The sequence below is a fragment of the Schistocerca serialis genome, chromosome 1, assembly GCF_023864345.2.
Source record: "Schistocerca serialis cubense isolate TAMUIC-IGC-003099 chromosome 1, iqSchSeri2.2, whole genome shotgun sequence".
NCBI lineage: Eukaryota > Metazoa > Arthropoda > Insecta > Orthoptera > Acrididae > Schistocerca > Schistocerca serialis.
This window is the reverse complement of record NC_064638.1, coordinates 153361138-153388986: the sequence shown is the minus strand read 5'-3', so window position 1 is coordinate 153388986 and position 27849 is coordinate 153361138. Positions and strand designations below refer to the sequence as shown.

Genomic DNA, 27849 nt, shown 5'->3' with positions numbered 1-27849 from the left:
ATGATTTTCTGTTTCCACACAGTACTACAGAATGTTGCTTGTATTGACTTCTCATCCCTCAAAAGTGCTGTTGATGTTGTTACTGCTGCTAATGGTGATTCTGCAGCTTCTGATGTAGGTGAGGATGATGTTTTCAGTAACTTACAGATAATGCCATGGAAACACCATGGATTGTCAGGAATTTGTTTATTTCCTCTGTGAAGTATGTTTATTTTTTTTCTTTTGTCATACTTGCATCTCCACCCTCCCATTCAGTTCATTTCACATAGCAGGAAACAGAATGTAACAGATTCAATTCCTCCTGTTAGATTTCTTGTGTCTATTCATGCTTTACTGATAATGAAAAGTGCAACAGGGCACACTAGTAGCCCACTTGATTGCTTGAGTTTTCATTTCTTTATTTTTGTCCAGACTGCAAACATTACACATATAATCTACAATTACATAATGCTTATGCATATGTTGTTTCTGTGGCTGGTTTGTTTACATTAAAATTACATTGAACACAGATGTGTCATTATAAGGTAGCATACATAGAGTGGAGCAGAAAATAAATCTTGGTACAAATGCTTCAGTGTCTCCACACTTGGCATCTATACCTCAGATTGCATATATACACACACACAGCATGAGAAAGAAAATTCAACTGCAAATATTGTTTGATAAAGTAGTGATACTGCAAATATGGTTGTAAAGCATTTTCAGAGAACTTTGTGTCTAATTTCTATTATATAGTCAGGCATTTAGTCTGATTGAAGCATATGTTTTTGTTTTTCTTGGTGTCACATCCATGGCAGCAACAGATTTTGTGATTATTTGGCTAATTCTATCATATTTTCTACAATGCCTGTAAAGAATTTATTAGAAGTGTAAACTGCCTCTAAATTTTTGAGAATAGTATCATTAAATGAATAATAAATTGACCTAAGGCAGTATCGTATTGCCATGAAATGTATAGCACCAATAGGTTGAAACATCTTGTTTCATTAAAACCTTCAAAGGGGCATATAGAGTCACTTCTATTGGAAACTTGAAAGCTCACAGTAAGATGTAAAATTATATTTACAAATTTATCACACTACTGTAGTGAGTTTAAAAGATGCCACAAATTTACCTCCCTAATGTTTATGAACTAATCTATTATCTTACCTCAATTAATATCAACTGTTATGAGTAATGAAAATGTGTGTTTTTAAATGCATTACAAATTTGTTAAAATAAATTATGTATGTGAAATGCTTGTTCCTGTTCATTATTGTCTGATACCTGGTTCTTGCTATACTACACTTCAGTTAGGAATGAAGTGAAAAGTGAAAAAAATCTACTGATGTTTATTCTTGGTATATTCAAGTCTCTCTCTCTCTCTCTCTCTCTCTCTCTCTCTCTCTCTCTGTGTGTGTGTGTGTGTGTGTGTGTGTGTGTGTGTGTGTGTGTGTGTTTGTTTGTTTGTTTGTTTTGGAGGGGGGGGGGGTATTAGGACAGAGAGACCTTGGTATAAATTCGTGTTGTACAGAAAGCATAAAGCTAAAGAAATTTGAATGTTTATCAAGTAGTGCTTGTTGCTGATTTGTGGAAACTTACATGTAGTATACTGTTTCATGATAGTTTATCTCAGGTGTTGCAGATGTAAGCCAACAAACACATGTGGGTATATTCAAAAAAGTTTTAGATACTACTGTCCTGGATACAGGGCCCCTTATAAATTGAAATTGTCCTTTCAATTTGGAAATTCATTTACTTTTATTTGGTTCCTTCTCCATCAGCTCCTTCTATTTGTATATGTGGGTGCTGCTTGACAGTTAGGGGGCCAGTAGAGAATTAAACTGGTAATCCAAGATGGTAAATGTTCAATTTTATATTGGAACTACTTAGAATATACAGTGAGCATAAAATGGAAAAAATACACAACTTAGATTATGCATTTTGTAGTGTCATCTTCAGACACAAACCAATATATATATATTGACAAAGTATTTTTTTGACTTCGTAGCCTTGTGAATGTGTATTAAAAATTACTACACAGTCAGTACTCCAAGTAGAAATTTTTCCATTGTGGAGAACTCTGAAATGATGTAGCAGTTCTTCCAAAAAACTAATAGCCCTTATTCCATAAACATAATATCTGCATCAACACTGACTTCCTCAAGAGACAGGTAAGTGACAAATTCTTGTCAAACTACAGGTGAGATTTTTGTTTTTAGATTAGATTAGATTAACTTTCATTCCAATTGATCCGTAGTGAGGAGGCCCTCCAGGATGTGGAACATGTCAGAAAAACAACAATACATGACATATATTTACAACTAAAACAAATAAGCTAATGTACCATTCCACAGGTCCCAAGTGGAATGATCGTCATTTTTTAATGAACACTAAGAGTCATTTTACAAATACTAATGCACTGAATTTAAAATAAAAAAGTTTTTTATTAATTTACAAGGTAATAGAACTACTGTAATACTTATTTACAATGAACACATTACTGCACTGAAATGGTGCATAAATATGTTCTAATTGCAATGAATAAAATATGTAAGAAAAATACAGGTGAGAATTTGCTTCTGACAATTCGATACATTAGGTTTGTTCATATCCAAGAACGTAATAATTCCTATCTTAGAGTATTTAATAGAAGCAATTTTATTATGCCTCTTAGAAACAACGTGGCATTTGTGCAAAACAGGAAATAAGGTACATCTATTACATTCAGGTGATCGCCCTACAAGTGTTGTCAAAACTGTGGCGTAATGCACAACGTCGTCGAAATCATTCTCTAGAGATGAGCATCTTTTGTAATTAAATTTTCACTCATTAAAAATGAAACACCTTGGAGAAAATTCGGCGAAATATAAGAGGAAAAATATCGGCTGCTCACATTTTCTTTCGTGTGAGGAAAAAAACACCTACTGAAAGCAAAGGCGGCCTACCTATATTTCTCTGCGCCTTGCGTGAATGTAATCTAGAACGAAAATGCCTGCGACACGTCTATCTTTTAACTTGTTTCGATCATTATGATTTGAATATTTCGCTATCTGTTAGAAATGTTCATACACTTACAAATAATGTTATGAATGGAATTCTATGTGAGAGACTGTCGAAAATTAGTTGTCTGTAACTGCATTTTAGATAAAAATCTGTACACATTCTTTCCTTTCCTTCATGCAATTATTGTGAAGTGTAATTACTTTACCGGTTACTGGAGACAAAAATGTCTAAAACCACATACATCTAGACGTAAACTGTGCTTGGTTAGTAAGCAAACAAATTGAATAAACTCGTAATTGGGATGCATATGTTTTATTTGTCATGCCAGACCTGCTGTTTTTCAGCTATTAAATACGTGTGCCTACATCAGTGTTCTTGATTGCTAGGTTTCTAAGTATATCTCGCATCGAAGTTTACCAGTATTCAGAAATCTAGTATATATGTACCCAGCACAACTTTAATTCGTATAAAACTTTCGTGGACGCATTTGAGAAAGAGGTGCTATCTGTTCTGAAGTGACAAGATGTTAGGACGCTGCTGGTCACGTGACATCCTCTGTGTGACGTACGCGGCGCGGCCTGTCTTTCTCGTTGGCCTCGATTGACACATTAATTAATTTTTGTGTGTACATAAAAGAGTCTACCCCACGACACAAGTTTGTATATGAGTAACTTATAAGATAGGTGAAGGCACGCTATCTTTCTGAAGAATTCATATATTCACTAACACTGTAAAAACTATTACTGATTAACATTCTTTTGAGTTCACTTTTAAAACTGCTCAGCTGCTGAATCCTTTTTATTTTTAAGGGAAGAGCACTATAGAGAATTTTTGGGTGGTATATTGCACTCTTGTTGTATTGGGCTTTCTTATGCACTTCTCTGTGAAATTCATTACTCTGTCTTGTTGTATAGTCATGGAACTCACTGTTTAAAGAAGAAAACTGGGGATGAGACTTCAGAAAGCATATACTTTCATAGATGTAAATGGATGGAAGAGTCATGATTTTATATTCCTTGAATATTTCCCTACATGGATCTCTAGGTGCAGCTCCTTTTATGATTCTTATCACTCGTTTTTGAATAATAAAGGAGCGTTTTTCCTGACTTGAATTGCCCCAAAATATGACACCATATCGCAAAAGACTATGCATAAATGCATAATATGTACACAATACTGTTTGATCACTGCAGCAATTTTTGAGCATTCTAAATACATAGCAACATTTACTTAACTTTTTATTGAGCACATCTATATGCTTGTCCCATTTTAGATGCTCATCTAACCAAATTCCTAAGAATTTTGTATTCGGCATTTGTAGTATATTCTGTTGGCCTAGCTTAATGGTCTTTCTTTAAAGTACTGTAAAACAAACTACATTCAGTTCCACACATCATCCAAAGATGAGGAAATAGTAGTAAAAATAAGTGAGCAGATAATAATCAGGGTAGATTCCTCAAAATACCTAGGCTTGCATATTGATAGCAAACTGAATTCGTCAAACCACATCCTGAATCTATGCAAAAGACCAAGTTCAGCAACATACGCATTGCGCATTGTTTCTTCTTATAAAAATATGGAAATCATGAAGTCAGTGTATTACGGTTACTTTCATGCAATTATGGCATTGGAATTATATTTTGGGGAAATCAGCCACTGGTTAAAAAAGTACTGTGTGTACAAAAAAGAGTCATAAGGATCATGTGTGGAGTCCATCCTAGAGCCACATATAGGAATCTTTTTAAGAAGCTTGAAATACTTACATCCACTGCGCAATATATATTCTCTTTGCTTCATAAGGAAAGAAAAATCCATCTTTAAGCTGAATAGTGCATATCACAGTCACAATACTAGAAGGAAACATGATATCCACTATGAAAATCCAAATGTAAATATGGTGCAGAAAGGAGTCCATTTCAGTGTCTGTAAGATTTTTAATGCCCTCTCTTCAAGAACTAAGTGTTTGGTAGACGATGATCTCTTGTTTAAAAAAAACCTTAAGGCAGTTCCTATTGCAAGGATCATTTTATACAATAGAAGAGTTCATGAACTACAGTGTTTATAATTTTCTTGTATTGTAAATTGCAAATGTATGCACAAATTTGTATTTGTAATACCAAATATTTTTGTTGTAAACATATATTTTGCAATATTTATTTCTCTGTAACACTTATTATTTTGTAATCTTTATCTCTAAAATGTATTTTTTGTAGTAGGACCTAAGTTACTGTTTACTGTTTTTGTTTTGCAATCTCTATCTATCTCTAAAATGTATTTTTTGTACTGGTACCTAAGTTACTGTATACTGTTTTTGGTTTGTTTTACTTATTACCATAAATTCTGGCCAAAAGCTTGTAAAATTGACATGTTCCATATCCTGTGATAGAGTCACAACATGGATCACCAGAACAGGAGATAAGTAAATAATAAATAAATAAATAAATACCCTGCACTAGTTCCCACTGTGCCCCATGGCCAACTACATAATTTGAATGTCCTAATACAATCCGCTCAGAAGTTATGACAATTTTATTTCATATAGTTCAATAATTGTCACCCTATATGATGCACATGTACAGAAAAAAAAAAAAAAGACAACAATTACAGAAAAATTGGATGAGTTATTTAAGAAAAATAGCTTCACAAATTGAGCAAGTCAGTAATATGTTGTTCCATCTCTGGCCCTTATGCAAGCAGCCTTGGCATTGATTGACAGAGTTGTTGGATGTCCTCCTAAGGAATATCATGCCAAATTCTATCCAGGCAGTGTGTTCAATCATTGAAACCCCTAGATGGTTCTGGGACCCTGCCTATAACGATCCAGACATTCTCAGTTGGAGACAGATCCAACAACCTTGCTGGCCAAGGTATTGTTTGGCAAGTGTGAAGACAAGCAGCAGAAACACTCATCATGTGTTGGTGGGGCAAAAGGTATCCCAGACCATTACTCCTGATTGTCAGGCTGTATGGTATGGGACAGTGAGGTTGGTATTGTCTGCAGTCTGGAATCTCATTGACTGAAGTAGAATTGTCTTCAATGGTAAGTCCTGCATTAAATCAAGCCTTGATGACCAGCAAAGATACAAGGGCTGTTCAAAATGTAAGGTGACTTTTCAAATTGCACGGGCAATGTACATTTGATTGTCGATTTCTTTTTGGTTATGTTGGTATACAAGTCTTGAATATATGTTCACAGTTTCAAGAGTACAGCATACTTCATTTGGTTTTGACAGATCAAAAGATTAGATGTGTTTTAGTGCGCTCCATGATTTTCAATTATTATAAAAAACAGAGCAAAGAATTTGCATCAAATTTTGTGTGAAAAATGGAATCAAGTGCTCTATAACACTTGAAATGTTGGCAGTGGCATATGGTGAGTCTCCTCTAAGTAAAAAAAACATTTACGAGTGGTACAAGCTCTTACAAGATGGCCGAGAAGATGCCAATGATGAACCTCACGCTGGACGCCCCAGCACAACAACAGCAGATGATAACGTCAAAGCCGTGAAGAAAATTATTTTGAAAAATCATTGAATTATCATAAGAGAAGTTTCTGATGATGTTGGCATATCAGCCAGCTCATGTCATGCAATTTTTTCAGATGTTTTGGGCATGAAATGGGTGTCAGTGAAGTTTCATAGTATGAAGGCTTTCACGACCGGATGACATATCTTCTGGTAAACCTTCCGGGATGTAAGGTCGTGGTTCATGAAACTCTTCAGCTCCTAACGTTTCATCCAGAGCTGCGCTGGACATCTTCAGAGGGGTGTTTCTCCTCCGGTGAGTCTTGCCGACTGACGGGTCGGACGTCTGAAAGTGATTATGTATCGTAGAAAGTGGGCGTGACCAGAGTTACACGTGATATGCAGAGATAACCTTTGTCAGAGATAAAACTTAACTATCGATCGTAATCTCATCACGGATAAAACTGTCTAGCAATTCTGTAGTGCTACTGTCCAAATATCACTAAGTTTCATGGTCTCTTCTTTCCGATTAAAATTATCCCTATGTTTATATATTTCAATTGCTTCTCTACAAAGCCGTGGGTAATAGTTCGTCGTCGTAGATAAAATTTTTGTTTCGGAAAACTTCACTTGATGATTTCCTGGCTGAAAAGCATGTTCTGCTACAGCCAATTTACCTGTTTTTCCTAATCGGCAAAGACTTCTGTGTTCTTTTAACCGTGTATTTACGCTTCTTTTTGTTGTTCCAACATAAACTTTACCACATGTACACGGAATTTTATATACGCCACTGGCTGATAGAGGAGCGCGTTTATCTTTTACAGACCGAAGAACATGACAAATTTTCTTCGTTGGTCTAAAAACAGGTCTAATATCATGTTTACTTAAAATCTTTCCAATCTGATCCGTTACTTTCTTTATAAAAGGGAGAGAGACTGTATTCTTCCATCATTTTTCGGACTTGTCCTTAAGCTTTTTGTTGTTTGGGTGAAGAATTCTGCTTACTTCTTTCTTTGAGTAGCCATTTTTCTCAAAAGCATGCTTCAGATGTTTTAATTCATCGTCTAGATACTCCGGCGTGCAAATCCGTCTGGCTCTGTCAACGAGACTTGTAATCACACCTCTTTTTTGTTTTGGATGGTGGTTAGAGTTTTTATGTAAGTATCTGTCTGTGTGCGTTATTTTTCTAAAAATCTGTTGTTTCAAGCTTCCATCCGTCTGTCTCATAACTAAAACATCCAAAAACGGTATTTTGTTATCATTTTCTCTCTCCATGGTAAACTGGATTCTTGGATTTATATTATTAAGGTAATCAAAAAATTCGCCTAAGGCTTCTCTACCATGTGGCCAGACCACAAATGTATCGTCTACATACTGATACCAGTGAGATGGTTTCTTATCTGCTTTTTCCAAGGCTGACTGTTCGAATTTCTCCATGTAGAAATTAGCTACTGCAGGACCCAATGGGTTACCCATTGCTACGCCATTAAGTTGTTCGTAAAACTCATTATTCCACTGGAAATGACTGGAAGTAAGACAGTAAGACATCCCGGAAGGTTTACCAGAAGATATGTCAGTGAAGTTTGTTCCAAAACTTCTCAATTTTGATCATAAGAACCGTCACATGAGCATTGCTCAGGAGCTATCGAATGACATCAGTGATGATCTTGATTTGCTCAAAAGGGTCATAACTGGTGACAAAACAATGGTTTATGATTATGACACTGAGACCAAAGCCCAGTCATCTCAATGGAAGCATCTCAGAGAGCCAAGACTGAAAAAAGCACGCCAAGTTCGATCAAATATCAAAGCTTTTCTCACCGTTTTTTTTTCTTTTCAGGTACCTTGGTGTAGTGAATCATGAATTTTTGCCTCAAGGTCATATGGTCAACATGCCATTTGTGAGAAGCAATACACAAAAAAGTCCGGAATTGTGGAAAAACAATTCATGGCTTTTGCATCACAACAATACACCTGCTCATTCATCGTTGCTTGTGAGAGATTTTTTGGCCAAAATCAACACGACAATCATGCCTCAGCCACCATATTCACTGGATTTGGCCTCTGTGACTTTTTCCTGTTCCCAAAACTGAAGAGATTTTTGAAAGGACTCAAGGCTGTACCAAAAAGTGCTTATGAGAAGTGCTTCGAGGATTGGAAGAAGCATTGGCACAAGCACATTGTATCTGACAGGGATTACTTTGTAGGGGACCACATGAATGTTGATGACTAAATAAATATTTTTTCATAAAAATATAGTCATCTTACTTTTTGAACATGTAATATCTCTTTATATTCTACTAATTATCCTTGCACAATTCTATGAGTGAATTACGTTTCCTACTTGACCATCTATGTACTCACAGAATCAATGCGCAAAGTAGTACAGTACTATTACTATTCCATGAGTACATAATTACTCTTTGTAATATTCTCTCTTGTTTGTTGAGGGGACTTCTAGGATCTTCTCCGTGCCCAATAGCCACACTGAATAGTTGTAATTTTGCTATCGAGATTACTGGAAGAAAGAGATTGAAAATATATTGTATGCTACTCAAGAAAATATATACTGAGCATTTACATCAAAGGTGTGTAAGGAATTTCATTATATATATATATATTCTCTAATTGGAAATTTGTCCGGAGGTGTCGTTTCGTTGGTAATCAGAAGGGAACTTCCGATGAATTGGAAACGAACCTGGAATTATTAGATCCAAGAGCTCCATTATTTCATCAGATAATTAAACTCTATCAAAACAAACTTTAACCTTGATATGAGGTTTCCTGACTGACTACACAATGCAAGAAAAACCAAGACATTTTATTTACACAGGATTGCAGATCGCTTCAAATCATCGAGACTGCAGACAAGGAGAGTCATCGTCTGATTCTGATTAAACAAGTAAAGCTTAATTATAACTTTCTTGATCGACTGTGATGACTATGATATGGCTGATTATGAATGAGATCATTAATAAAATACTAATAACTAACTTTCCTCCTCACCAGCAACCAGTATAAACACAATATTAATTAAACTTTCCTCCTCACCAGCAACCAGTATAAACACAATATTAATTAAAATTATAAACACACCTCGTATGTCTGTGTGTAGACACTCCAGACAGTAATGGGATATCAGCCTCACTGTCACCCACCACACGGCCTGAGCAGTGGTCTAGTGTGCCTTTTATTTTCATAGCAAGACTTCTTGGGTTGTCATCCTCGGCATCCTTACAGTACAGCAGTACACTATGATACTCTATGCCACATTTTGTTATCCTTCATGGCAAGCTCTCATGTGGGTACATTTCAGAAAGGTAATGCTCTCCCACACATGGCAAGGGTTTCTGCTGCCTGTCTTTGTGCTTGCCAAACTGTACCTTGGCAAGCGAGGTTGTCAGATCTCTCTCCAGTTGAGAACATTTGGAGCATTATGGACAGGACCCTCCAGTCAGCTCAGGATTTTGATAGGGTACAACTACGATGGTTGGAACTTTAATGGTGGCAACTATTTATTTACAGCTTGTACAAAATAGATACAAGTTTCAAAGTTTTACTGACTGTCAAAGTAGTCACCAGCATTGTGTGTAACCCATTGCCAGCAATGTGAAAGTCGTAGGATACTCTTAGCAGTGCCAGTTGTGTTGACTGTTCGAGTGGAGTGGTCTATTGCCCAATGAATGTGTAGCAGTTCTGAAGTGAATGTCAAACAAATCAGTAACAGCTTGCACTGTACGTCCTTGAGCATTGTCCTACAAAATGATGGTGAGATCCTGCAGAAAGTGTCATCACTTCTGCCTCTATGTTGTTCATTTTTGGAACACAACCTATGACCAGCTTAGAGACAGAAGTGATGACACTTTCTGCAGGACCTGACCATCATTTTGCAGGACAGTACTCAAGCATGTACAGTGCAAGCTGTTACTGATTTGTTTGACTGATGGGACTGCTATGTGCTATACCACCTACTCCACTCCCCTGACTTAGCCCTTGTGAGTTCAACTTGATTTCTAAACTGAAGGAAACATTTCACGGAATTCACTTCAGAACTGCTACAAATTCGTTGGGCAATAGACTGTGCCACTTGAACTGTGAACACAACTGGCACTGCTAAGAGTATCCTATGACTTCCACATCACTGGCAATTGGTTATACACAATGTTGATGACTACTTTGGAGGTCAGCAAAACTTTGAAACACGTATCTATTTTGTACGAGCTGTAAATAAATAGTTGCCACTGTTTAATTTCCAACCCCCATATTATCTTCTGAGCCTCCTTTCTGATTAACATGTTTGCCTCAAATTTTCTATATTGGGTGCATATCAACCATAGTAATTTTATTTGGCACGTATGTTGCACACTGCTGTTCTAAGATAAAAGTATCCAGATATTGGTTGTGACAGGAACCTCACCCAGATTATGATTGAATCTTCTCATCAGCTTAACAACAACTGGACTTTTTTTCCTCTTCTGTCTCAAATATTTAATACACTAGAAGTCTAAATGCGGATGTACATGAAACACAGACTACCTAGGTGTAAAGTTCCAGGCTTGTATCTGTTTCATAATGGTTGTGTTAATGTGAAATTGTAGCAAGAATTATGTTCAACCATATAAATATACTGAAGTGACAAAAGTCATGGGTTATCAATACATTCACACCATAAAAGGGCAGTGCATTGGCAAAGCTGTCATTTGTACTAAGATGATTTATGTGAAATGGTTTATGATGCAATTTTGGCCGCAAGACAAGAATTAAGACTTTGGACACAGAATGGTAGTTGTAGCTAGGCACATGGGACATTCCATTTCCTAAATTGGTAGGGAATTCAATATTCTGAGATCCACAGCGTTAAGACTGTGCCGAGAAAACAGAACTTCACGCATTACCTCTTAACACAGATAATGGAGTGCCTGCTGGCCCTTGTTTCATGACCAAGAGCAGCAGTGTTTGTATATAGTTGTCTATGCTAACTGACAAGCCACACTGCATGAAATAATCACAGAAATCAATGTGGGATGTATGATGAATGTATCTGATAGGACAGAGTGGCAGAAGGTGCTAACAGCATGACATCACCTGTGATGCCTCTCCTAGGCTTGTGACCATATTGGTTGAACCATAGATGACTGGAAAACTGTGGCCTGGTCAGATGAGTCCTAATTCCAATTGATAAGAGCTGATGGTAGGGCTTGAGTGTGGTGTAGATCCCACAAAGCCATGGTAACAAGTTGTCAGCAAGACCCTGTGCAAGGTGGTGGTGGTTCCCTAATGTTGTGGGCTGTGTTTACATGGAATGGACTTGGTCCTCTGATCCAACTGAACTGATCATTGACTGGAAATGGTTATGTTTGGCTACTTGGAGACAATTTTCAATTGTGCAATTGTGGATGGCTATAGAGGCAACATGGTTCATTATTTCTGAAGGGACTTGCAACAACTTGTTGAGTTCATGCCATGTTGAGTTCTTGCACTACACCAGGAAAAAGGAGACCCAGCATGATATTAGGAGGTATATCATGACTTCTGTCACCTCAGTGTACACCTTCTGAGCAAATGCTTACCACATAAAGGCGTTACAAAAGTAAGAAGAAAGTTACTTGAATATTAATTGTATGCATGTTTCTTCACTATTACTTTCCATGGGATTCAATAGTATAGCAGAAAATGGTTGACCTATCCCTAATTTTTTTTCTCCAGAAAATTTGTCCTTGTAATGTACAAACTTCCTTTAATAACTATCAGTTTTATAGTAATTCAATGTAAGTTTACTGAAACAGTTGTCCATGGCTTTCGCATCCTCCCACTATCTCACATTTTGCAATTACTCATGTTTGCTTCTTCTTCCTCCTCCTCCTCCTCCTCCTCCTTCTCCTCTTCCTCCTCCTCCATTGCCATTGCCACCACCATCATCTCCGTCACCACTACCATTACCACCACCACCACCATCATAAAGACAACATTCCCACATAATGGATAAATAATGTTGATTCAATTTGACAATACAGAATGCAATTCTTTGCAAATTTGTGTTCTTAGATGGTGCTGATAGCATTGCAAATCTACTGTGTTTAGTACCATAAAAGCGTTAATGTTCTATGACATTGGTGGTTGTGATTTCCCTATGGCTTCAGCCACCCAAATTTTTTATTTCGTTATTTCAGACCTGCCACAGTGGAGCAATCCTAAGAGGATCTGAGAGGATGGTAGTTCAGATCCACTCTGGCAAACAATATTTAGGTTTTCCATGGTTTCCCTAAACCACTAATGGCAAATGAACAAACATGCAACAGAGTACCACCCCAATCTTTTCCCAGTCAGAGGTTGTGTTCAACCCTTAATGACATCATTGTCAACAGTTTTAATTATAATGTTCCTTCCTACACTTTTCTTAAATTGTAAAACATGAGAGCTATATCTCAGATATATTTGCTTCATAAAGGTGATTGTGATGAGAGCATGTAGAGTATAATGTTGGGTCTATGTGATATGGCTTTGATGACAGTAAGAGAGAGAGAGAGAGAGAGAAAGAGAGAGAGAAAGAGAGAGAGAGAGAGAGAGAGAGAGAGAGAGAGAGAGAGAGAGAGAGAGAGAGAGAGAGCAAGTGAAAGATGAAACCTAATCATAGTTCAGAGTCTCTTTCTCTCCAATAGCACTGAGGTAGCTACCAAACTGAAGAACACAAAATTACCTAGAAATCACATTCTGCATTGCCACAAATTTACTAAACAATCATTCCATTTTCCACCTCAGCTGTGTTATGATTACAGTCATTTATTTCACATAATCAGCTGATTTCAGTGATGTGCCATTTTCAGCTGTTGTAGAAAGTTTTAATGATGGATTCACTGATGCACAGTATACAGATTGGAAACTTTACATCACTACCTAGTCTCACCTAGTTGAGCACAATCTTGTAATAAATATTTCTTCAAATATGAGAATTAAAACAGCCTACCACTGAGTCGAGCACTATTGCTCTAGTGGTTTGTCTTAACTGCAGAGTCAGCTTGTATTGAAATTAATTATTTACATTTTTGCAAAGTACCATCCCACCAACAGATGGAACATACTGATTTTCACAGTGCAAGATGTCCTAGAGTGAAGACAGACAGTCACTAATAACTAATATTTATATCTGCAGGTTGCTACTATTCCACAATTTTATTTTTGGCTTTGCAGGTATACTTGGAACCTTAACATCTGTTCTGACAGTGTACCTAGGAGTTCATGCTGGTAGAATCCTTCAGTGCTATAACTGCACCTTTATGAGAATCTCCCGCTGGTTGTCATGGGGAGTGGTTACTGTGAGTCTATAAAGTCTCCTGTATAAATAATATTCTCTCCATCCTTCTATCTCTATTAGTATGTCATTTACTTATTAACCTTTGTAAGTTACTTTAGCAGTAGAGTGTATGCCAGTGGCCTGTAGTCTGTAAGTTGGTAACAGAGAATTCAGAATCTTCTGGCACTGCAACAGCTGCAGAAGAAAGTGATTATTACCAGTTTCTGAATATTCAGACTGGCTTAGCAAGGGAAAAGATTAGAATGTAAGGAAGAATTATAACAGGCTGTATCAAAAAGAATGAACTGATTTTAAAAAATCATAACTATCATGTTATTTGAGACATAACTATCATGTTACTTGAGACATGTGCGCGTACAACATACTGTTGGAAAGACCAAACTCTTGAGTCTTATGTGGTTCCCACTAGGTAGCAGCAGTGTGCACCCACTTCAGTTCTAGAAAAAAATGGTGTTGGGACAACAGATAGCATTTTGTGTTGTACATTATATGCAGTGCAGGTCAGTGGTAACAGTTTAGCGTGACTTTCGTACTAGGCACAATGTGGATCCTCCTACAGCACTGAGCATTAGATGATGGCATGAAAAGATCTTAGAAACAGTGTGAAGGAAAACTGCTGGGCTGTACTCAAGTGTCTGACACAGATGTCGAACGTATCTGCCATAATTTCACAAGGAGTCCATAGAAATCCATTCACCGTGCAACTCAACAGCTCAACATACCCCTGAAGTCCATCTGGCATCAACGTTTACACATGAAATCTTACAAAATTCAGCTGCTGCAAGCTCTTTGTGAAGGTGACAGACAACAATGTGAGGCATTCTGTAATTTTGTTCTTGGCAAGTTGGAGGATGACAGTTTTCTTCCACACTTAGTGTTTAGTGATGAGGGAACATTCCATTTAAATGGAAAGATGAACCATCATAATGTGAGTATATGGGGTATAGAACAACCACATGAAGTTGTACAACATGAGAGGGACTCTCCAAAATTTCATGTGTTTTGCGCAGTTTCACAGAAAAAGGTGCATGGTGCATTTTTCTTTGCCAAGAACACTGTTACAGGAAGCAAATATATTCATATGCTTGAAAACTTTCTTTTCCCACAGTTGGAGGCTGATTTGAATGACTCACCACCACACTGGAAACTGGAAGTGCAGGAATTTTTAAATCAAAGGATTACTGAACAATGGATCAGTTGCACTGGACCAAATGATTCAGTCATACATTACTGGCCTCCAAGGTCACCAGACCTGACTGAATGTGATTATTTCTTGTGGGGGTTTATAAAAGGCTCTATTTGTATGCCTCCTTTACCAACATCAGTGAATGAACTGAGACATCACATAACAGCAGCTGTGGAAGCTGTAACTCAATACATGGTCACTGCAGTGTGAGAATAATTTGAATACCGCATTGACATATGCCATGCATCTCAAAGGGGGCATATTGAACACCTATGAAAATGTAAGAGAAAAAAGCTTTTTGAGTTTTCCATTCATCAAAAAACAAAATTAATTGTATATGTTTATTAGTTTAAGAAATATATATGTGCCAAATTGGATGATTCTTTTTGATACACCACGTACATTAATTAAAGCACTGCAGTTTTGATTATATACTTCACTTTGAGATTAAACTGGTGTAGTGAATTACAGTTAAGAGTCAACTAGCAGGATTTTTTTAGATTCATTTATCTTGCTTGTTTTATCAATTATTCATGAAAACAACATTTCATTCAAAAATTACACAGGGCATATTAGCTGGAATCCTCTGTCATTTCTCGAAAGAAGATGGAATCATCCCAGTCAATAAGAGTCTCTGGTCCCTATCATTTGTGCTGGCAACTGCAAGCATGGCTTTCCTTTTGCTTAGCTTATTGTACTTTGTGGCAGACTATCATGACTGGTGGAGTGGAGCTCCATTCCTATATGCAGGTAAATTAAGACTCATTTAACAATATGTTCTTACTGATGATATTTTGAATACATCACAATTTGTAACTGCTGTCAAAAAGTGACCTTTGGCAAATATTTATAACCAATCTTTATAAATATGTAGGCTCTTTTAATAATAGAACAGCCGCGCGGGATTAGCTGAGCGGTCTAGGGCACCACAGTCATGGACTGTGCGGCTGGACCTGGCACAGGTTCGAGTCCTCCCTTGGGCATGGGTGTGTGTGTTTGTCCTTTGGATAATTTAGGTTAAGTAGTGTGTAAGCTTAGAGACTGATGATCTTAGCAGTTAAGTCCCATAAGATTTCACACACATTTGAACAATAACAGAACAAAGCCACCTTGTGTAGAATGAAGCAAACATTGGTTGACTTGTCCTGTATCTTATCCTCTCAATCTGCCAGTCATTCCTCACATAATTCAAAGGTTTATAATGGCAGCATCTAAGGTTTCTTCCTCCTTTGTTCTCTTTGTGATATTTCCAGTTTTAATTTTTTGAATCATAATTACAACTAAAATAGTGCATGAAAGTTAAGCATAAACAAAGAACAAGTGCTTATTTTCTGAACAGGATCGATCTCATTAAGCTTACAGAGCAAGATATGGCTTAATCAGAAGCCATTTGAGTAACAAAGCACATAATTAGAAAACTTATGAAAGTGAAGAGAGAAGAGTCAAGGAAAAGTTACTGAGGAATTAATTCCCTTCCATAGCAGCAAAATTATACACATACACTTAGATGACATATATTCTTAGAATTTGCATAGCATGCTCTCTGTATTGATCAAATTAAAAACTATCATTTGTCTATTCCATCTCCTGACAAAAAAGTGGTAGGAAGTCTGGAACAGTCCTTGGTGGCAGCTAATAAACTGCAGTTCACCTGTTTCAAGCTTCCATAGGATTCAGATCCAGGGCTCTCCATCTGATGAATGTCTTCATCTATGAATCCACCAAACATTTCTGTGCAGGCAGGCATTATATGAATACGTTTCAAATAAACACATTTCCTCATCTCTCTACATCTAGGGATTGGTAATATTCATCCAGCCATGAACATAAATTATGTATTCATGTACTGCCATTCATTAGTATCTCACCTCAACCAAACTCATCTGTTTCCACAAAGTTGATACCATTTTCCTTTAAGATGATGGTATACCAAGAATGTTTCTGCAATCTGGAATGAGATCCATGTGTGAAGAGTTCAGTCCGCCATTCATTCATGGTGCAGTTTGATGTTAACCATTCCACAATGAACTGGAACATATCTTCAATGCCAGAAGCTTGCTGTGAACCTGAGCTGGGGACTGGTGAACACTGCCAGTCATCCATAACCATAAGCTTTTTGTATGCTTCAGCAAGCACTGTGTAGTGTGCAATGGAATGTTGTTAGTCATAAGGGATGGGAATCTTGGCTGATCTGCTCAGATTGTGACAATGGTGTATTAAATGAAACTCTAGTCTAAATGTGTGCTATGTACTGAGAGGGTGGATAGCTGTAGAGGCAAAACTGTCATTAATAATCAACCTATAGGGCACCTGCAGCACTCTGTTTTATTAGCCTTGTAGATGAAATATTAAACTCTAACCTTCCTTCCTTCCTTGCTGAGAATGGTGGGGCTCTGTCTGAATCAACCTTTATTTCCATAGCTCCCCAAAAGAGCAGCATAGTTTTCAATTCCTCTAATTATATCTTTCCAACAGCTTGAGTGTACTATCTGGGAGCTATAACATCCATTCAACTAAGAGGTTTCTGGATAGCCATCTAGAGCTCCAGCTAAGAAAAGGACACTCAATTTGAACAGAACTAAGGATGTTACAAATTGCATGTATTTCTTACTAGTGAGAATTCCAGCAGATTCGAAGTATTGTTTCATTACTATCTGAAACCATTTTATTACTTGCATAGTTTCCTCCCCAGATACACTTTGTACCTGACATGGGCTAAGTCAGTAGTTTTTGTATTACTCCAATTTATTACACTCTGCAAACCTGGAGTAATGGAAGCATTTCATTACTCCATTCTTTCCTGGACATTCATGGCAACTCTGTAGTGTTTGTATGAGGTTTGTTTTTTAAGTAAGGGCCATTTTTATTTTTTTAAAAAGATACAAATTATTTTTGTAAAAAAACTTTTATTTTCTGATTCTACACACTTTTACCTATTTTTCTACATAGTTTCCTTGTTTATTTAAGCACTTGTCATACCATACAACTAAGTTTTCAATTCCCTCTTCAAAGAATTCGGCCGCCTGCTCCAACAGCCAAGAGTTCACGGCCGCTTCCACTTCATCATCGTCATTGAAGCGCTGCCCACCAAGATGGTGTTTCAGGTTCCAGAAAAGGTGAAAATCGCTAGGAGCAAGGTCGGGGCTGTATGGTGCATGGTCCAAAACTTCCCAGCCAAGAGAATCAATCAAATCCCGAGTCTTTTGAGAGGTGTGAGGCCTAGCGTTATCGAGCAGGAGCAAAAGTCCTTTTGTCAGCCTGCCGCGGCTTTTGTTTTGAATTGCTCTGTGGAGCATCTGAGTTGATTGTCGTTCCTCGTGGCATAAAGTCCACTAGCAAAACACCGCGTCGGTCCCAGAACACAGTTGCCATAATCTTGCGCTTTGACAGCGTCTGTTTGGCTTTGACCTTGACGGGTGAGGTTGTGTGTCATCATTCCATTGATTGTCGCTTGCTTTTGGGAGTGATATGGGATACCCATATTTCGTCTCCAGTGACAATTTGACTTAACATGCCATCCCCTTCTTCCTCGTAACAAATCAAAAACTCCAATGAAGTGGCAAATCTCTTCCCTGGAGTCTGGGTACCCACCAAGAACACAGTTTCTTAAAGTTTAGGTTTTCAGACACAATTCTGTACAAAACCGATCTTGAAACTTGTGGAAATTCCAAAGAAAGAGAGGAAATTGTGAATCTTCTGTCCTCACGAATCTTTGTTTCGACTGCAGCCACCAAATCATCACTGATCATAGAGGGCCAGCCTGAGCGTTCTTCATCATGGACATTTTGACGGCCATTTTTAAACTCTCTAACCCATTGATGCACTTTACCTTCACTGATTGCATTCAAGCCATAAACTTCTGTTAACTGACGATGAATTTCTGCAGCTGATAGGCTTCTCGCGGTCAAAAAACTTATCACTGACCGTATCTCACACGCGGTGGGCGATTCAATAATCGTAAACATTATAAAGTAGCACAGCGATGCGTACACGTCAGCTACAGAGCTGCATCAGTGTGAACGGGAAGGATGCCGGCAAGTGGCGCGGCGGCTTGTTGCGGCGTCCGCGCGGACTACAGGACTATACGCACGAACGGCCCTTACTTAAAAAACAACCCTTGTATTACTTAATTATTATTCTTAACAGAGCACATTGTTAGTGATGTGGAGTACGCCCACCTCCCCACCCTCTTGCATGTAGTTTGTGTGAAACTCAGGTGGTGTCAGCAATATTTTTTTATTCTTCAGTTCCTTTTTTTCTCATGTTATATAATTTCCACTGGGCATCATACTGCCAGCTTCTCAATAGCCCACAGCATTAAGTGGGGTTTTAAATGCAGCCACAACACAGCTACCATCATCTAAAGACCATATGTGTCCTGCTTTGCCAGGACAGAGGTCAGCTGCAGTACAGCAGAACTGCCTTGTCTGCATGTAATGGTGTATGTGAGACAGTGTCATGGGGATTCAGTTTGAAATTATGAGGGGCATTCAATAAATAATGCAGCAAATTTTTTTTTTGTGAAAGCTATGCAGTTTTACTCAGAATTCCAATATGTGATTTTATTCACCACTCTTTTTGCTACAAACATTTTTCAACATAATCTCTATTCAGTGTGACAACCTTATGCCACCTTAATGGGAGGACCTGAATGCCCAAGTGGTACCACTTTACCGGTCAGTGATCGAGCCAGTGTCTTGCTGCATGAATAACCGCTCCCTACCATCCACACTCACACTCCTTCTTGAAGAGTGCATCCTTCTTTGGGCCAAACAGATGGAAGTCAGAATGTGCAAGATCAGGGCTGTAGGGTGCATGAGAAACAACAGTCTAACGAAGTTTGAGTTCCTCTCAGGTGTGCAGACTTGTGTAATGCCTTACATTGTCATGGAAACATAGAAGTTTGTTTGCATTTTTGTGACTGCAAACACGCTGAAGTCATTACTTCAGTTTCTTGAGGGTAGTATAATACACTTGAGAGCTGATCATTGAACCAAGAGAGAGGACATCAAACAGAATAGCCCCTCCAAAGTCCCACAAGGTTGTCACTATGACTTTATTGGGTGAGAGTGCAGCTCTGAGCTTTTTCTTCACAAAAGAGGTGTGGGGGACAACTCCATGGATTGCCATTTTATTTCTGATTTTAAGTGATGAACCCATATTTCATCACCTGTGATGTTTGATCAGCCTCATTCCACACAGATGGTTCTTTGTTGCTCTTTCCAGTCTTCTGTTAGGTGACAAGGAAACCAATGGGCACACACCCTTGAGTACCCCAACTGGTGGACAAGCGTGTCAACACTATCAATAGTGACTTCCTGTTGTGCAGCAATGTGTTTGACTGTGAGTCAGTCACCTCACATGAGAGTGTGTGCATGTTCCAACAATGCAGGAGTCACAGCTGTATGCTGCTGGCTGGCTTACAAGGAATCAGACAGTTTGTGGGACCTTTTTTTGATGATGACAGACACCTTGCCCAATGAATCACCATGCTTTTTCGCACTACCAGATCTCCATAGACATTCTGCAAATTCCTACAAATATTTGTGATGCTCTGGTTTCCTGTCAAAAGAAACTCAATGACAGCTCTCTGCTTGGATTGCACCTACATTTAAGAAGCCTTCTTGAAGGCTATGTATAGCACTGCCACCTATTGGCACTTCTTTAAACTATAAGTCTGTAGCATGAATACTCCACAATGTTCCACGACTAATTCTGCACTTTTTCAACTGAAGTTGCTGAGAAAAAAATGTGTTGTGTTGTTTATTGAATGCCCCTTGTATTTTGACATGACAATTTCAGCTCTTGCAGCTTCAGCTGTTACCAATAATGCAAGTACAGAATTGGTGAGGATGCAGAAGAGAAAAATCTGTTCAGAAAAGAGATCCCAGTCAAATGCCACATTCATGAGCACATAATACCCACAACTTGATAAACTAGGGAAAATATATTTATGTGGAATGGCTATATCAGTAATGACATTTAGTAGCAAAAGTAATGATTAACAAATACTTTGTGATGGGTATGGATTGACAATACTGAATTCATATGGTAGAAAACTTGGTTGTTATTTTTACAGCCCTCATAAACTGTTTTGTTGATTATTAAAACAAGGTGTTTTCTTTCTTTTGATATAGAGTCCTGAAATTGATGAAGCAGCTTTTAGTTGATAAGGCCATGAACTATCACGCCTGCAAATAATGAATGCAAAAGTATTGGGCAAATAGACATGGAACTTCAGTGAACTGTCAGGTGTACTGAAGATGTATTGTGCACACTGACATCAAAGAATTAAAGGATGGATGAGAAGGAGAAAGTGTAATTGATATGATGAATACAAAGTAGAGAGTAAATGAGTAGCTCAAAAATGTGGCTACATTTATAGCAACATGTAATTCATCTTCTCAGCCGAAGTCCATAACAACTGATTTCTTCTGCCTGAGGGTGTGGCCCTGTATTCCTAATATCGTGCACACAAGCCACACTTGAGGCTAGAATCTTGTTGCAGCACCAATAAAATGTGTAAACTGTTTTGCAGTCAGCTAGTCTTGAACAGATGCTGTAAGGGATTCACTGAAGATAAAGGAGAGAATGGTTTCAATATGCATACCTTATTCTGAAGCTTAAAAATTTTTTCGGGCTCAGATCCCACCTGTATGCTGCAACTTGTGACATGTCACCACATCATGACCAAACCATTACATCATGTTGTAGTACCTTGCCATTAATGCTAAAGAAGTACCTTCAAACTTTCTTTCCTTTATGAAATTTGTATTTGGAGCAGTACAGTTTTTCTGCTCAAGGAAAGAAGCCATTTTAATTTCCATTCTCAGACTTGGAAAGGATCATATGAGCAAAGTAAGTGTAGTTGTCTGAATAAATAACAACTCCAATTATATCATGCCATGGGGAGATATCCCAGTAAATCCACATCAGAACAGGTGTAATACAAGAAGATGTCATTTAACCATTTGTTTTTAATTTGATTATGGAGAATGTAGTTCAGGTAATGAAAAGAGTAAGCAAAGGCATGGAGCTAAATGGAAGAACACAGTTAGTGGGATATGCAGTTGACACTGCAGTCATAGCTGAACCAGAGGAACAGCTGGCAGAAACTGTAGCAGATTTAGAAAAGAATTCTAGTAAGACTGGACTGTAGGTTAAAGCAGAGAAGACTGAAATGATAGAAGTATCTAAGTAAGCCCCTAATATTGCTGAATTACAGGTAGGAATATGGAACATAGCCAGAGTGGAAAATCCAATAGGTATAATAACTTAAAAAAGAAATTAACGAACATTGTCAATGGGTCTAAAATTTAAATGTCTGAAGTAGATAATGTCATCAAGAAATTTGTCAAATGAGACCAAACTTATATGTCTGATGCCACCTCCAGTGAGTGTTGACCTCATATAGCCCTTAGCAGCTTGTACCATTCTACACCATGTTATAATTTTACTGGTAGTTACCAGCTTTATCTCAGTTTCAATGTCTTTAATTTTATATGGTCATAATGGTAACTTCTTAATGAAGTATTTTATGTGACAAGAGCATTACTGCTCTTAATGCTTGAGCAGGCATGCCTATCTATAAGGTATGGCATCTACAAATAACATTGCCTTGTACAATTGTGAACTCGTGCCTGTTCCTTCATTATTGCATCAGCTAACACAGTAGTAAGTTATGTTGTCATATGTTCAAGTGAGAAGCAGTAACATAAAATAAACAGGGAACTAGGTGAGGAAAAAATCTGATGTTTGCAAGAAAATGCCCCAGGTTTTGAGCTAGCAGCAGAGTTATACAATGAGGCAGTTATCTAGAGATAATTAGTGATTGACTAAGTTTTTGGCTACAATCTAATGCAACTGCTTTGAGCAGGCTGTTACCATGAGATAACACTTGAGCATGACAACAGAGTGATATAATGAAAGTTTATTTTATTATTGTTTAATTAACCAGTGATTTAGCTCACATAATATAAGTGTATTTTATCATCATTTAATTAAACTAAGGTTAAACTGTGATTTTTCTCATATATGTTTATCTTGATATCATAAAAACAGCTTTTCTTTACATGCATACAAAGCACACCTGCACCTGCTTGTGTTATGAAAATTGGTGCTCCCACCTGAGGGTTAAATTTGTTCATCAGTTACTGCAAGTAATTGTGGATTTTCTGATGAAGAAATCCATAGTCAGTGTAAATCCTGGTAAAAGTAAAATTTTGTTGCAACTCATCCCTAAAGAAAACATCTGGAGACACAGATAGAACTAAGAACTATACACTCTAATGAAACAACTGAACATCATGCAGAAAATGAAAGTGCAGAGAATAAGCATCACAAAGTGTATTGTCAGGAGGCAAGGTCAAAATTGTGCTTATGGGAAACCTGGTGCTATCTGTCCAATTGGAAGACAAAAGAAGCAATGGGAGGATGAACTGCAGAAAGACCTTCAGTAGCTTGGTGTCCATGAAAACTGGATCCAGAGTATAAAGATTGCCATATATGTAGGAATATTGTAAGTTTTGTGTAAAACCTTCCATGATTGCCAATATTTGTGTAATTGTACTATGCGCATGGAAGAAATTGTACTTGACTGTCAAAAGATTGACTGGTTTTTAGAATACATGCATCTTTTTTATCACTTTTGGTATGGGTTAAGAGATTACATGAATATCTTCTGACATTTTTAAGATCCTTCCTCTCTCCACTCTATTCTTATGGCATTACTGACACTGTATTACAGCATTTTGCACAGGAGAATAACGTCCCACAAGATGGCATATCAAATATTACCCTGTTTTTAATTGCTGTATATAGCATTGCCTGCGAAAAGGTGCCTCTTTTAGTCTTCCTTATTTTTGGATAATTTTCAGTTATCTGTTCTTTTTCCAGCTTCCTAGTAGCCACACATCACCTGCATCTAACAAACTTTGGAAGATTGTGTAAGAGATAAGAGTTTTAATTTGTTTCCTGAAAAATTTGTGTGTATCCTTTTTAAATGTTCTCATGTTGTTTCTAATTTTCATGTAATATGAAAAAGAGACACCATTTTAATTTTAGGGATTGGGCACATTTCTGGTCCTAATTTTTGATGAAAAGCCAGTCGCTACCTCCCTGACTGTCCGGAAGGCAAGGTCTCTCAAAAGCATTTGATACCTTAAAATATTCTGGGAACAGGTAAAACTTGTTTGCGTTAATGTTCATCTCCTGTGCCAGCCTTTGTGTTGTGGATGGTGAGAAACTTCTGGCCACTGGGTGATAACTCTTCACAGTGTAACAAGAATATTAGATGTTCTCATACCCAAATTCACCTGTGTACCAAACTGTCTAACACACACCTTTCAAACAGACAACAGAAGGAACAAGATGGAATAACAACAATATTATGAGAAGGATTGACTTCTGCTCACCATATAGGGGAGGAGTTGAGTTGAAGACACGCACACTGTAAATATTATTAAAAATTTAAACTTATAGCCAAACAGACCTTCTTCAGAAATCGGAAGCACACACATATTCACACAAGCATAACTCACCCCTACCCTGCTACCTCTCTTCCTTCCCACCCCACACCTCCTGCTTAGCCCCAGCACCCACCCACGATGGCTGGTCATGTCAGACATGCTTCTAATCTGCAGTCAGGCCACAGTGGCAGGAGATTGTGACTACATGTGTGTAAGGTCGCAACCACCCAGGATGCCACTTTGTGGCCAGTTGCTGTGTACCCACTGAGAGAATCTTTCTTCTCATGAACCAACAACTTCAGTCTATTACCCCTAGCCTACCCTCCCATATAAAAGAGTCCAACCATTTTCTCTACTGACTCTCCACAGTTTCTATTCCTTTATTGCACAGAGCCCTGTTTGTCACTGCTGATGCCTCCTATGCCAGCATCCACAAGATTCATGGACTTGTTGCTATTAAACACCACCTTTCCCAGTCCCTGGCTGACTCCAGACCTACAACATCCTTCCTGGTTACCATGATCAACTATATCTTCACTCACAATTACACCTCCTTTGAAGACATAACCTACAAACAAATCCATAGTATTGCAGTGGGTGTCCACGCGATGGTGTCCTATGCAAACCTATTCATGAACCATCTAGGGGAATCCTTCCAACAACCCAGAATCCCAAAACCCTTACCTGGTTCAGATTCAGTGATGACATGGTTGTGAGGACACCCTATTTATATTCATTCAGAACCTTCTCCCCTATTTGCTACACTTGATCCCCTTCAATCGAACAAGTCACCTTCCTCAGTGTTGACCTCCTCTGCAAGGACAGCTACATCAGTACTTCCATCCACAACAAACCTACCAACCATAAACAGTATCCCCATTTTGACAACTGCCACCAACCCCATACCAAAAAGTACCTTCCATACAACCCAGCTGCCCATGGTTGTTGCATCTATAGTGAGAGCAATCTCTCTCCAAATATGCCAAGTGTCTCACTGAGGCCTTCACAGACCAAAATTACTCTGCAAATCTTGTCCAGTAACAGATCTCCTATGCCTTGTCTCCTCAGACTGCTACCATCTTCCACTGTCTGATCACAAAGGAGCACTCTTCTCATGACTCAGTATTACATGGGACTGAGGCAACTGAATCACATTTGCACCAGGATGTGCCAAATTAATCTATGCAATATCCTCGTCCATCCCTAGTCCACCCCAGCTCCCAACCCTTTGCCTTGTAGCTCATATCCCTGAACTAGACCTAGATGCAGGGCCTGTCCCTTACATCCCTCCAGAACCACCTACTACAGTCCTGCCACAGGCATTTCTTATCCCATCAGAGTCAGGGCTACCTGTGAAGGCAGCCATGTGATCTACAAACTAAGCTGCAACTAAGCTGCATTTACTGTGTCTCTTTCTATGTGGGCATGACAACTAACAAGCTGTCTGTTCACATAAATGGTCACTGCCAAACTGTGGCTAAGAGACAGCTGTACCAACCAGTTTATTAACATACTTCCCAACATAATGTGCTTCATTTCAGGGTCTGCTGCACAGTCTGCACCATCTGGATCTTTTCTACCAGTACCAGCTTTTCTGAATTGCGCAGGTGGGAACTCTCGCTAATCTAAGCCCTCCACCTACATATCCCCTCCCTGCTTGCACTCCAGCACAACATACAACTTCTATTATATGTATCCTTAGTCTTTTGCCCTTCTCTACTTCTGTCCTGTCTCCCTTTTCCACTCTCCTAGCAGCCCTATCCTGTCCTCACCATGTTCCTGCATGTTCTCATAGATAGCACAACTTCGTCCCTCATCCCTACCTTGTTATCCATCCGCCTTCTCACCCCATGCATTCCCCCTTACCTCTACCACTCACTTTGGATTGATGCTCACGTAACACAATTCCAGTCCACAGTCAGACCACAGGAGCCAGAAATAGTGCCCATTCATGTGCGAGTTGTGCTTATGTGAATGTGTGTGTGCTTTCTATTTCTGTAGGCCTTTTGGCTAAAAGCTTAAATGTTCAGTAGTCCTTCCTTTGTGCTTATTTGTGACTCAGTACCTCCTCTATGTAGTGAATTCAGTGGGTCTTTTTGGGGTACTGAAAATAAATCTTAAAATTTTGTCACTTCAAAGAGGAATTTTAGTTCAGTCATAACATTAGCTTTCATTTTAATGTTGCTACTGGTTAAACAAAATGGCACAGCCTAATGATCGAAAATATTTTATTCAGATTGACACTGGTCTTGGAAATGTGTGTCCTAATACTATTTTCACGTATAAGCAAACAGTTTAGGGTGCTGGCTTAATCATTTGTGGTATGAGGGGGACCGAAAGAATTTATAGTATGAAGACTGAGCATTTTGTGAAAGCTATGTATGTTGAAATGCTTTATTTGTGAACAAGTTAAGCATTACATTTACTTTGGAACAAAAAAAATTTGTAATCAGGCATTTAAACCTCCTATAAAATCCAGTACAAACCCTTGCACTGGGTAGAACAGAAGGTGAATATTAATGTAATACTGAAGCTATTGTTGCAGTAGTTCTAAGTCGTGTTTATCACAGTATATTATTCAAGCATAAAATTTACTGCTGCAATATATTCACAGTAAAAATCTCCTGTAAGAAAAAGCATTAAATTGGAAGTTATGAATAACTCTTTGCATATACATCTGATAATTTCTATCTACACTGTTTTAATTTTTTGCTTTCATAGCATGCTTCTTCATGAAAATGGACAGTTTTGATAATCTTACTTGATGCTTTATTTGTTTTAAGAACATTATTTTCTTTGTTGCTTGTTTATAATGTTTGGAAAATAATTGGAAAATTTACTACTGATGAAATTGATTGGTTATTTCCATTATTTAGGCATGAATTCACTGGCACTATTTGTTGGCCATAAGATGACAAGACACGTGTTTCCATGGACCTGGAAACCTTTCTACAATAATCATTCTGAGCTGTTGGCCATGGATATATGGGGTACTGCTCTGTGGTTAATAATAGCATATTTTATGTATCGCAAAAATTGCTTTGTGACTGTCTGAGAAATGTTACTAAGAGACTGATTTTAAGTGATATACATGACACACAGGCATGATATGAGATGAATACTCAAGGATATAGCTTGTGCATTGTTTATTGTCAGTGAGTAGTCTACTACAAGATACACAAGAATTGATTGTACAGCACATCAAAAAATTTATAAGTTGATTTTGATATCTTTTTAGTCTTTGTTGAATGAACCAGAATTAATAAACTATATTGTCCTCTCAGCACAACATTCGACAGGTTTACTGTTAATTATTGTTTTCTGAATAATGTGTAAAAATGCATATCCCAGTTGATATTAATTTTGAGACAGCCGTCATTTGATATTAGATGTTTTATGTTACTGCAGCACAAAAATTTTACATTTTACAGTTCT

At 38.0% G+C, this 27849-nt stretch overlaps 2 protein-coding genes across 2 annotated transcripts; both read left to right on the top strand.

The window, feature by feature from the left end:
• Window positions 1–27608, top strand: LOC126457377 (heparan-alpha-glucosaminide N-acetyltransferase-like). Its single transcript, XM_050093668.1, has 5 exons — window positions 1–114; window positions 3622–3640; window positions 13638–13762; window positions 15514–15697; window positions 27291–27608. Exons 1-5 carry the CDS (start codon window positions 1–3, stop codon window positions 27467–27469), a joined length of 621 nt encoding a protein of 206 aa, XP_049949625.1. The 3' UTR covers window positions 27470–27608.
• On the top strand, window positions 14257–15190 carry LOC126464603 (uncharacterized). The gene is made up of 2 exons (XM_050096244.1): window positions 14257–14785; window positions 14870–15190. Exons 1-2 carry the CDS (start codon window positions 14516–14518, stop codon window positions 15155–15157), a joined length of 558 nt encoding a protein of 185 aa, XP_049952201.1. The 5' UTR covers window positions 14257–14515; the 3' UTR covers window positions 15158–15190.
• Window positions 27609–27849: the final 241 nt, after the last annotated feature.